The sequence below is a fragment of the Haemaphysalis longicornis genome, unplaced genomic scaffold (genome assembly GCF_048455015.1).
Source record: "Haemaphysalis longicornis isolate Haplotype H1 unplaced genomic scaffold, Haemaphysalis longicornis Haplotype H1 scaffold_4, whole genome shotgun sequence".
NCBI classification, from domain to species: Eukaryota; Metazoa; Arthropoda; class Arachnida; order Ixodida; family Ixodidae; genus Haemaphysalis; species Haemaphysalis longicornis.
In genome coordinates this window covers 99,770,867-99,783,366 of record NW_027526361.1, presented here as the reverse complement: position 1 = coordinate 99,783,366, position 12,500 = coordinate 99,770,867, and the positions used below count along the sequence as shown (strand labels likewise).

Genomic DNA, 12,500 nt, shown 5'->3' with positions numbered 1-12,500 from the left:
GCGGCGGTCGACATCTCTCAACACATTCCCGGCGTTCAATTTAGTGTTGCGTGTTACATAGAATGCGGAATACCTGGTGGTTGCACACACTCGTGAAAGGTTGCAAGCAAAATATTCGTGATCAGGACACGTGAAGACCACATGATGAGACCATGGAGGTCTTTTAGAAGCTTTATTGATCTGGTGTTTAGGCTGAACGTAATTTTAATGAGTAACCCTTCAAAACACGAGTTCAAAAATATTCGCTCTAAATTTTGAGAGAATACGTTGATTGCCTTCAAAGAAAACACACGGAGCTTATAGGATTGAGGCTAAGCTGAGTGACCAAAAAAAGAAATTGGCGTGGCTTGCCCTAGTTGTGCAAGGCTGGAGAAACAGCAGAGATGGCTACCTCTCTTCCTTCATCAGAGAACCGGTTTTTGCGGCTCACATGGGTTTTTGAACTTGCCGCTGAAAGCTCTCCATGACTGGCGGGCCGGGATCGTTTCGTCAGCAGTCTTTCACATCTCTCCCAAAGTGGACTTCGCAAGCACGCGCTATAACCCTCGACAAACGGCCTTGCAAACGAAGCGCCTGTAGCGTAAACTCGGCGTCTGTGCCCCCCTCCCCCTTCAGGCGCGAACGCACGCCAATAACAGGCGAGTAGATGAGCACACGACAGATCACCCCACGAACGCTGCCACGAACGCTGGGCAGAGTGTTCTCGAAGGTCGAGCTGGCCGACGCCGAGCGCTCCCCACGAGGCGCACCATGACGTGCGGTCGGCTGGGCTAAGTTTTCCGGTAACATTATCCGGCGGAACTAACAGCTTAAACGGTTGTGCGTGTTAAAAGAAAGCGCACCTGGGCGATGGCGTCCTCGTGGAACTGGGAGAGGAGCGGCACGTCGGTGTCCACGTAGTCCGTCTCCCGGACGTGCGGCGTTGGCCGGGCGTCCTCGGTGTACGAGCCGGGGTTCTCTCGGCCCACCAGGGACGCGGACTCGGAGTCCTCGTCCCGCTTCATGGCGGCCGCAACCAGGGTGCCCCGCCCGGGGGGCCGCCTCAGCCCCCTCTCCGGCCTAGCGACGGCACCGGGGTGCGGCCCAGGAAGCGTAAGAGCAGGGGGAGGATACCGCTGCTGCTGCTGGTGAAGCGCCGACGGGCTGTTTCATCAAACCTGCGTTGTGAAAGAGGAAAGAAGATGCTCAATGATGGGACAGAGACGGAGAGAAGGGTCTTTACCGAAAAAAGCAGAATGCTTTCCCGGCGTTTACAATCACCCGCATTCTTCTCTGCTGACGGTTATCGGTGCATTGAAAGAAGGCCCTAGAACGTAAAAAAAGAAACTAGCGTGGGCTTGTCGCGTGATGGCGGACTACTTATTTGTTAGCTTGCGTCACAGAAATACCAATTTTGAATTAGGAGTCATCCAAATCGGGGAGCAAACTTCCAGATCTTGGCTTCGGGGGACAAGTCCACGGTCCCAGGACAACGCTTAGAGTTACTGGTCCTCGTTCTAGGCGCTCAATGTCCTGGAAAAAGCGCGAAGTACGATTTCGGTGTCATGCAGGCCGCATCTTTTAGTAAAATATGTTCAATTTTTTTTTCTAGAAGAACAATTGTCGCAGTAGGGGTTTGTTGGAGGATGTGGCTGCGTTCGCAGACGGACGTGTGTAAATGCGTTTATTGCACTTGAGTGCCGTACGAACTGTGACGTGGCACTCTTGAGAGTAGGAGCCTGCAGTTAACTTTTTTTTCGACAGTTCGGCCTTCTTGCATCCGCACAGTGTACAAAAATTCGCTGCTTAGTTTCATTTCACCTCATTCTTTTCATTCTCAAGAGGTTTCTAAAGCACTTATTATGTGGGCGGGGAGAGAAACAACAAGGTGTAGTACAATGTTTAGTACCAAATGGGAATACACACATGAAAAAATTAACTACGAAACTAATAAGAAAAAAAAAAACCCAGACCAACAGAGAAAACAGATAACAAATGGATAGTTAAAGTATGTTGTACAATGTTTGACTGAAGGCAACGACAAATCTACATGCGGCACTATCGCGTCGCATTTCCTACCAAATCTGGTTAGTACGTTGCGCCAGCGTTTCCGCATAAACTGTCGCTTCCAGTCAGCCCAATACCCGCGCGCTCCGGTTCCCATGTGCCTTCCGCTTAGTGGGTTGACCGACGTGCTAACGTGATGCGCCAGCCATTCTAGCCTGCCGACGTCTGCTGCGTCTGTATTATTTGCCTTCTCAACGCATTGCATGAGTTAGTGAGTGAACGCGATGCGCTACTGTCGCATTCATGCAAATGGCCCCATGGTACTCATTGTGATTTCAGGCGCCGGCGTTAGCAAGAAGGCCTACATTTTATCGTGTGGCATTGGGGAAAGAATAACTACGGACTGCAAGTGAAAAGACGCGGCACAGCGCACACGCGTAGCTGAAGATTGTTGGGTTCGTCAGAATGCCGTTAACGATTTAACGATTTCAACGAAGAAACTTGCGTATCTTTAGCACGTACTTTTTCTTGCCCTATGCCTGGAAAGGATACTTTCCCGCGTATAGACTGTTATAGTGGCAAAGCACGCTTCTGGTAAATAGGAGAAATTGAATGCTGTAGATATATCGCTCGAGTTTACCCTTTGTATAAAGAACAGAATCCCCTTGGACAGAAAATACCAGACGGCGCAAGCGCTGGTCGAGTGCTTTCCGTTTCGGGGAATTCAAAACATTCGCAATACAAATCGGAAGAATGAATGAAGAGGCCACAATACTTGCGAACATCAGCATCCGTTTAAACTGTTCGCGTACGTAGTTTCAGGTTTTTTTTACCCTAGTTCAATCCGCTCTAGCCTTAACTGTGCTCTAGTTTGCATGAACAGTTTTTTCTGCCTCTGATTACCTGCCAGAAGATGTCGCTAGACGGCAGCTGCTATTCTGGTCGCCAAATGAAGCGGTACGAAAAGAAGGAAGCAAAACTGATGACCACAATGCGTCCCATTTAAACTGAATAAACATCCCCCCCCTCTTCCCCCACTTAGAAAAAAAAAACGAGCCGATCTGGTGATTGTTTGAACAGAAACAAATGGAGTGCAGCGTCTGAAGCTCGGCTTCGGCAAGTTCAAAAGCTACATAAAAACAAACATTTCATGCTTTAGCGGTGTGCATATTTTTAAAACATGCCAATTTACTCGATTCTAAGCACCCACCTTTTCCATGATAGCGATGCCCAAAGGGAGGGGGTTGATTGCTTAGATAAGAATAAAATATAAAATGACCCCCCTCCTCCTCCCTCCGCCCACAAACACACACACACACGCACACAACACATACTTTTCGCTGCGATATTGAGCTACCACCGGACATTATAGGACTCGTGAGCTCGCCCGAATACGAGCGGAAACTGCTGGCAGTCCAGCGGCTCGAGGCTGCTCTGGCCCGGCAAAGGCGAAAAGAAGACCCTCCTTCTGGAGGGGACTCGCCGAGTAGCCTGAACCGGTGCCCAGGCATAGCTTCGGGGTCTGCTTAGTACATAGACAGGGGGTGGCGAAGCCCTGCGTGGCCTGACCCGCCTCCCCGCCGGAAATTTTCAATAAATGTCATTTTCTCTCTCTCTCAGACGAGACAGGCGCAAGGGATGACGACAAAATTTAAAAAAGGTACGAACGGACAGCGAATTCACCATGATACTCAACCACTCTAACTACAACTCGAGTGTGTCACAAGGCTTGAGCCGCTGCCCTCAATTTTCCCAGAGCAGGTCGTGTTCTGTTCCGCCGTAGTAATTTGTAATCTAAAATTTCTTAAAGAACTTGGCCACAACTTCAACTCGGACCCGCTTGCACGCGTCTGATATCCACCTTTAGGGTCGACGGCGACGCTTTCTGTAGCTTTCCCGTCGTGTTGGAATGCAGCAACGCGAAACACAGCGTGGCTAGCCTCAGCGGGATAGAGTGCATGCCTCCAGTCTGGCCTGGCCGTGCACAAAAAGCCAGAGTCTGCGCCCCTCCCGACAGCTCTCGCTAATAACAGAGCTAACAAGCGCGGTTGGCAGCCTGGACAACGCGCGCTTCCGCGCAGAAAAGAGGGTGCTTAGATTCACACGCAAACTTTTAGATGCGATGGCATCTCATTCACTTGCCTTGTCCCTCCATACGGCGTTGTCGTTGTCCGTCCACACCCCTCCCCCATTCTCCTCGCCGCGCGAGCTGCGCTCTCCGCCGCTCACCCCCTATCCTCTCCGATAGCGAACACTCTATCGCGAGGGGCATTGGATTGGATTGGATTGGATTGGATTGGATTGGTTTGGTTTGGCTTGGCTTGGCTTGGCTTGGATTGGATTGGCTTGGATTGGATTGGATTTGGATTGGATTTGATTAAAGTGGATTGTGTTGGATTGTGTTGCGTCATAGCCGCGCCACGTTGCGTCATAGCCGCGGCAGGGGGTTCACGGCACGTTTCACGCGATGGGAGAAACAGCCTAACGGAAACAACAACGGAACCCCCTATGCGTCGCATCTACACAGGGGTTCCCGCGAGGGGAGGTGGGAGTATTGGGCTTTTTTCCAATTTTTTTTTTTTGAAAGTAGGGGAGGGTGCTTAGAATTGGGAAGGGGTGGGGCTTACAAACGCGAAAATGCGGTAGATAAATACTGTAGACTCATTAGTGGCTTGAGGAATGAACTTTCGGATTAGCTTGAAATAGTCGTTTGAGGATTATGTAGAAAAATAAAACAGGCAGGATTTACGCCGTCTACTGCTTTCCGAGATTTGACATTGCTCTACAAGAACGAACGCGTTTTTATTTTTGAAAGGAAATCAAATTTCAAATTTTTGGTGTTTAATGCGCCGAAGCTGCTCCTGGGCTGTGAGGCGTGCCGTAGTGGACGGTTCCTCCAAAATAGTTTTGAATACCCGGATATCTTAACGGGCGCTCAAATCTCGAACACACGGGCGTTCTCGTTTTTCTCCTCCATCAGAAAAGCAGCCACCGCGGCCGGGATTGAACCGACGTCCTTCGGTTCAGCAGCCCAACGCCTTAGCCACTGAGCCACCGCGGCTGGTAGTCTTGGAAAGGAAGTGCGTTGCCTAAGCATACTTCGTCTTCACGCTCGCTGTTATGGAATGCCCATAGATGGCGCTAGTTGTTTTTCGCACAACGAAAAACTATAAAGTCTGAAATGCAGTTAAAGCTGGTCCAAAACGGCAAATTTCTACCGTATACGGCAATGCGTAGCGGCAATGCATATACGCGCAGGTCGACCCAAAGCTGCGCCACGTAAACACGGTTCTACGCTCGGGGCGCTGAAAGGCCGTCTTCCTAGGCAAAGTGGTTTACTCTCACGGCATACGCGCCTCTATGGGGAGACTACTCACATAGGCGAGTCGTAAAAATGCTCCCCTGCGGTGGTGGTCTGGGGAGGAAAAGCTGGGGCGTATACTTACAGCGAGGGATAAGGGCGGCGCCAACCTCTGCATATACACCCGCACACGCATACACGCACGCATACACGCACGCAGACGCGCATACAAGAAGTGTGTGGCCGCGGTGGTGGAAGTCGTAAAATTGCGCTCCCGTGTATATGCGCGGTGGGGGATGAAATGAATGGTGTGCTCCCGCAAGGCCCTACATTTCTGCCAGCCCCTTTTCTTTTCTTCCATTTTTTAAAGGCCGCCGGATTTTCGAGTGCTCGCCTGACCACTGTCGGTCCTGGGGCTCGCGAGACGCTGGTTGGTGATTGTTTGCTCCCCGGATATTTTCGGCTTTATTTGCACACCAGCCGGTGCTTCAAGCTCTGTTTTTTTTTCTCGTTCCTCTCCTATTATTAACTTTGGGTTATTTCTTTATATTGACATTTTTCTTTTCACTTCTGTGCACAGCAACAACGTAGAGAATAAGTAAGAAAACGGGAACATGCATAAATTTGATGGCAATGGTACGAAGAGTAAATACTTGCTTCATACCGGGGGAAGGCTTTTAGATTGGATGCCATTGCTGGACGCTTTGAGTCAAAACTTGCCTACAGACCCGTTTTGGAAGCTTTGTTACTTCAGTTCCCGCGAGTTAACAAGATATAAAACGGCAACCTAGTCGAACTTTTTAATACTGGTTTTACAACAGCTTTGGAATTGGCGTTTTTAATGGGGGGCTTGTTGTTGCCTGAGGCAATTCTAGGCGGCCGAAGCGTACATTCGCTGGGCTTTTCGTTCTGGCGACAAGCTACGTCCGTGCAAGTAATTCAGGGCGCTTTCTTTATACAGTGTTGTTAGCTTTTCTTGAAAGCATCGAACTTCATTGCGTTGCCCCCGAAGTTGTAGCGCCATTCCAACCGCTAGCGCGCACATGATTTGTGGGATATTAAAACCATTTATTTAGTGTTTTAAATTCGCGCCTATTTTACGTCCAGCACTGCGCCCGCAGTACACAGTGACCGACTCCTAGTTGGTGCTTTGCCCAGGACCGCGGTCACACACGTATGGGGCGCAGTGCGTCTACTACCAAACGAGAGGAACTCATGTAGGCCACATCATCAACAGCGTGCTGTAGCAGATGGCGGAAAACCACATGCACCGCCAATAATTCATTGGCTAGTAAATCAATGTTTATGCAAGCTTATAAGCCGTTGGTCTGGCGTCTTCCGGCTACCGTTTGATTAAAGTGCATGACCCCCTGTCCTCCCACCCTTCCTCTTTTTCGCAAATTTGTCGAGCTCTATAAAGGTGTCAGATTGTTGCGAGGTGACATTTCCTGACAGCGACGCGCAACCACCGCCGTTACTACGTTTCGCCAGAACTGACACTGTCCTCTTTCACAAGGAATCTTTCCGGTGCCCCACGCGTGTCCTTCTTCCTCCGCAAGGGTCGGTCCTCCCTATAGGGTTGAACGCGCTGCCACACGAAAATTCGCGTGGGCGCAGCTTTGAGCCGGGCGACTAGGGCGTCTTGGACGACGCAAGTCCTCCAGGACACACTTCCTTTTTGTACAGCGTCTCCCACTGAGGCGACATTGGAACGTCTCTTGGCGACATGTCCCAGCCGTGAGTCGGCATAGTTCGCCACGAGAGGGGCCTCTAGCAGCTAGTCGTATATTATTTTTAGCCTTTTTAAAATAAAATGTGTTCTGATTGCAAGTGGGACGCCTGCCCCTGCTTTTAGCCGAAGTTTTATTATTCCGACAGTGAGATTAATAATTACTAATTCAGCGCGTTAGCCGAAAATAAGTTTGCAGAAACATCGGTTGCAGCATCGTTTGCCATCAGTACCGTCAGATCGCGGAAAATGTTCATAATACCAAAATCAAGGAAATCAGCAAATTATTTACACCGAAAATTCGTAGCCCTATTGCTAGGCCGCCTAAGAGGACGACGTAAAACGAGCCAAAGATGAGTTTGAATGAAACATTTGTTGGGGCCATGTTCGCGCAGTAAGGCCTCGGGGAACGAACAACAAGATATAAAACAGAAGAAAGGACAAATAGAAATGGGCCCGAAGCATTTCCATTTCATCTCGCTCTGAGGCACTCTCGACCCGCCAAGTGATCGTCTTCGTGTAGCGCACAGACGTGTGCTGACTATGCCGTCCATAGTCGCTTCCCAGGTCAGACATGTGCCGCAGTGTCGCTTACCGCAGAGAGAAATCTCTCGGGCCACTATGAATGCAACAACAGTCTATTTCATTGGGCAGCTCATACCGCTCTACATTTTTTCTCTCGACTAAATACGTTGGTGTAAGCTACACTGCGTTTCCAACTCAGTGCAGCCCCGGGTACTTCCTTTTACACCTAGCGCCGTCTACTGGTTAGCTTTGTAGAGCGCATGCCACGGAGGCGTTGAAAGAGAGAGACGACCAGACCACGTAGCAAGGCCGGTTTATTCCGAACGCCGTGGGGTCTCTATCTACTGATGCCAGGGGCGCACGAGTTTGCGCCCCGTCCCAGTCCCGTTAGCGTCCTATTTGTCTTTGCATACGTCGCTCAATTCAATATGAAACATCACCAACTAGTCCCATTCCACGTCCTTTTGCAACTGAGAGTCCGGAATACTTGTTTAGTCTTTGGCTGCTTCTTATACTGATCAGCTAATCGCCCAAAAGTGGGGCGTCCCAAGGAAAGCGCGGGAAAATAGATGGTGATTCGCCACCTTTTCCTCGATTTTCTTCATTATGGAGGTCATTTGACCGGATTTCACGTTAAAATTGGCTAAATTATTATTACGACGAGCGAAGTTTCGAATGGAGCAAAACTGTAGTACGTCGTCTTCAGAATCCCTCTAAAATAAAAGCTTGAGTGCGACAGAAAATCTGCCGGAGAGACTTGTAAAACCAGGGAATTCATCGCAGTAGCGAACATGAACACAGGGACAAAGGTAAAGAAAGAACAAACACTCTTTGTGCTTTAGTTGTAAAACCACATCGCAGCACTTTCTGGGAGCCCCGAAAAGGTAATACCATTAAAAATTAAGGAGCATTACGCGAATGGGAAGAAGGTATTACAAAAAAAAAAAAGAAAAAGATTGGGGCCCTCTTGAAGCGGAAAGCTTGCGCCTACACGGCTGCATGAAGCCAATTACTTCGCAGCTGGTGCAGCAGTTTTCCATTTAATGTACCCTGTGCGAGCGTGCTCTTTTTCTGCTGGAGATAAAAGTTGTATGACATTATTCATGCCGAATTTTCGTCGGCTGAAAAGTCTGGCGCACACTTCGGTATGCATACGTCGTGCTGGGAGACTCTGGAATGCTGGACTAATTTATTCTCCACCGTCTCGAATCGGAGTCGCAAGAGCTTCAGCGTGTCAGAACAGTTCGGTTGTCGTGACCCTGAGATTTACTTTGTTCCACTCTCATTGCATACGCACAAGTATTATTTCAAGCCATTGTACAAAGAAAGATGTGTACATAAATGCTGCGGAAGAGCTTTTTTAAGGCAGGAAATTATGCGGTTGCAAAGAGTTACTCGTGCTCAGAATTATGCACATTATGCCGCTCTCCCGTCTGGTGCCCAAAGCGAGTTAAAAAAAGAATATTTAGTCTAAGGGCATGATTTCTACAGATGTAAACGAGGTTGCTTAACCCCTCACACAAAAGTTGGTGGCACTACCCGGGTGGTAGGTGTCATCCTCATCACCCACTGTCGGGGTGTGGATACCTTCACCTTGCGCACGATCAGTGGTATGCGCAGTCACAGAACATCATATGCGGCTACCGAACTCGCCGCTTTGCGACTGGCTATTGCCTACATCACCAAGCAGCCTCCGCAAGTGTGGGACATCTTGTCAGGCTCTTGGACTTCACGGCAATGTTTAGCATCGCTTCCGAAAGACCGACTTGTGCTGGATGTGCATGCCGTGCAACTTCAAGCTCTACAGGGACATGATCATATACCACTCCAGTGGCTCCCTCCCGATTGGGGGATAACTGGTAATGTGAAGGCGAACGTTGCAGCATCCGTCGTGCGTTACCAACGTGGGCCCAAGATACCGATACCCTTTTCTAGAAAAGGTGTCTCAGCTCTCGCTTGGCATGGATCGTGCTGTGATCTATTTGTGCAGAAGCATGCAATCATTACGCACCCCACTTTTCTGTCGACCCACATTGCAATTTAAAGATGCCGCAAGACGGCACTTGATGCGCCTTCGCTTGTCCTCATCATCGTTTTGTGAAACCCATAGTGGAAAGTTGGCTTTTTTTTGCAGTGCGTTCCCGCTTTTCGACGCCGTCAGTGCGGCTTAGGAAGCTTCGCTAGAAAAATTCGCCGTAACTCTGGGCGCCTTCGTAGATATGCAGTACGTTAAAGCTGAACATTCCTGGGAAGTACGCTATTTAAAAGCGTGCGGTTCGCTAACATTCAACTTCTCAAAGACACAGCTGTTCACTGTTTATCGCAAAGAATGCTAGAATCAGCCGTGACTGTGAATATTTCTGCGACATAATGGCAACAACGCTGCTCTTCACTGAGTGGGCCGTTTAGATGGCGTAGGGCGTTTTAGCGTTCCTCGTACGTCGTGTGACGAAAGGCTGCATTATTGCGCTTTGCCTTGGTTCACAGGGTTCGCCTCAGTTTTGAATCGAAACCGGTTCGGTTTCAGCTTACGTTCACGAGGCGGTTTTTAAGGCGGAGCTTTCTACGTCTCAATGATGGCGTCCGTGCGCACCACAAAACGCGCCGCAGGAAAGCCACCTTCCTCCGACGATGACGGTGATCGTGTGTGAAGTGGAGGAATTAAAAGAACGCTTCCCGTGGTCGCAATCGAACCTGGGTCGCTCGCGTTATGAAGCTGACGTCTATCTGAATGCGCCACTGCGACATGGTCGAAGCTGTTGGAATTTGCATGGACGGGAAAAACTAGGCAGAAAAATCATGCACGCCTCTTTCTCACGATGACGATGGTTGAACGGGTTGTCGTATAAGGTGCTGCACGTCAGGGTGCTTGAGGCCTTAAAAGCAAAACTTCGATCGACACGAGTGTGTACTCATTCATATGCTACGCATACAATCGCAATGGCTACGCCTCTACACACTTATCGTATATCAATGTAGCCACGTTCTATATAAAATTGCCATTACCTACCTGGATACAAATAAAGATCACATAAAAAACGAGGGGAGCGGGTTGCCTGAGACTATAAAACCAGCACGAATACAAATACGCGCTTAATAAGACGCCGAGAGTCAGCGATAAGGTCCCGGCCGGTGTCTTTAATGGCTATGACGTCCAATCTCTGTCAGGGGAAAAATAAATAAGAAAGCGCGCAGAAAGAGGGCGTACGTGTCGGGAGCGGACGGTCATCTGTTACGTTCATGCCGCTAGAACGAGGCAATGGATCGAATTCCCGTCCCCTCCACCCAGTTATAGGCCACACCGGCACGACCCGCCGGCGAACGATCGAAGTCGTCGCGCGGCTCCTTTAATGGTTCTGGACCGACGGCGTTCGCGTCCACGATGACGTCCAGCGGCCCGCGGTCGGCGGGCGAGAGCGGCGACGGAGCGTTTCCCAATAAGCGCGCGCGCTCCGAGCGATCAGCGCAATCGCGGAGGGTACACCGGCCGTGATATTGCCAGGTGTCTGTCTCTCCAATGACTCCTTACGATGCCGTCGCCGAAAGGGGGGAATGAACGCGATCCGAATTCGTCAAGTGTGGCATTGAGTTAGAAAAACAATTCAGTGCTCTTCCACACTGTGAAGACGGACAGCCAGCGGAGTTGTGTGCAGTCCAAGGAGTTCACGAAATAAAAAGCGTTTGCATGTACATCGCGATGGACCATACTTCCTAGCTAATTAGCTGAATAAGATTTGGAAGTCTAGGGTTTCTTTCTAGCGGGCAAACATAGGGCAGTCCGTTTCTCTTTCTCGTAAAGGTATCTTGCTGTTTGTGTAGCACACCAACCGCAGTCAGATCGCATCGGGCCGTGAGACGTCCGCGTTTAAATTTCCCGCCAGCACAACTGTCGTGTCATCGATTCGGGCATAAAGCGTAGCTGCGCGTAAACGCCCTCACCCTCTTCCTCTATCCCACACCCGTGCACGCATAAACCGGCCACCTGTGATGTGCGCGTGCTTTGACAAAAGACACCAAGAATTATGTGGCTCCGGGAGCCCCTCAAGCGGGACAGGATATAAACACCGGCCAAAGTGTCACTCCAGGACCACGTCGAAAAGGAAACACAAAACAGTAGCTCTTGGGTGCGAAAAACTTCCGGTATGCGCCGACTTATCCTCGCATTGAATGTGTGTGAACAGGAACATCTACAGCTTCTCCGTAAAAAAAGGATTTACAGAAACTCCCAAATGCCCATTGTGAAATAACGTTCACGCAGCTCTGCTACAGACAGATCACTCTAAAGGTTGGCTTCACTACTGCGCACACGTGCATCGCGAAACAGACATTTAGGCGTCGTATACGCTGTATGATGACGTGCTAGGCAGGCCCTAGGGGCCATTTAGTAAATACCTCCATAGGACTCCGTGTATCCCTCACTCTACAACGCTGCATAACGAACACCTTTGAAGCCCCTATCACTATGAGACATAAAAGTGTTTTAAGCGACGTAATTATAGGGTAAGTGTGGAGGTGTGGTATCAAATTATGAGGGCTCTAGCGTTTTCCATTAATCGCATGAAGAACATCAAGAGTTACGGATGGGAAGAAGGGTCTCCTCACTGAATCCGCAAAAAAAATGCTCAAACATTAAATTGTTGCTGTCCTTTATTAATGCAGGGAAGGCCATGCGGCCAAAGAGGAGAGGGCGAAGGAGGCAAGGGAGAAGTAGCACAGTTGAAGAACACAGGAGTTCCCTTAAATCAGCGGGGGCCAGTTAAGGTAGATCATATTTTATAAGAGCATTAAAGATAAAAAAACTGTGGTTGATTCCCCTGTCATAGGAATCAGTCAAACACGAAAGAGAAATGTGCAGCGAAATCTGCAGCTGAGCATGATTTGCGGGTCGGCGGCTGTCTTGTGGGCGTACCTGGTGAGCGACGTCCTGCTGGCGGGTCGCTTCGGCAAAAGTGTACTGGC

General features: G+C 49.6%; 1 protein-coding gene across 1 annotated transcript in view; it reads right to left on the bottom strand.

Moving 5' to 3' along the window:
* The window catches only part of LOC144179161 (synaptic vesicle glycoprotein 2C-like), a 283,464-nt gene that overhangs the window by 57,534 nt on the left and 213,430 nt on the right, over positions 1-12,500 (bottom strand). Inside the window, exon 3 of the mRNA XM_077707402.1 lies at positions 843-1,157. Within this exon, the coding sequence (XP_077563528.1) occupies positions 843-1,004 (162 nt within the window). The 5' untranslated portion in view covers positions 1,005-1,157. The remainder of the gene's footprint in view (positions 1-842; positions 1,158-12,500) is intronic.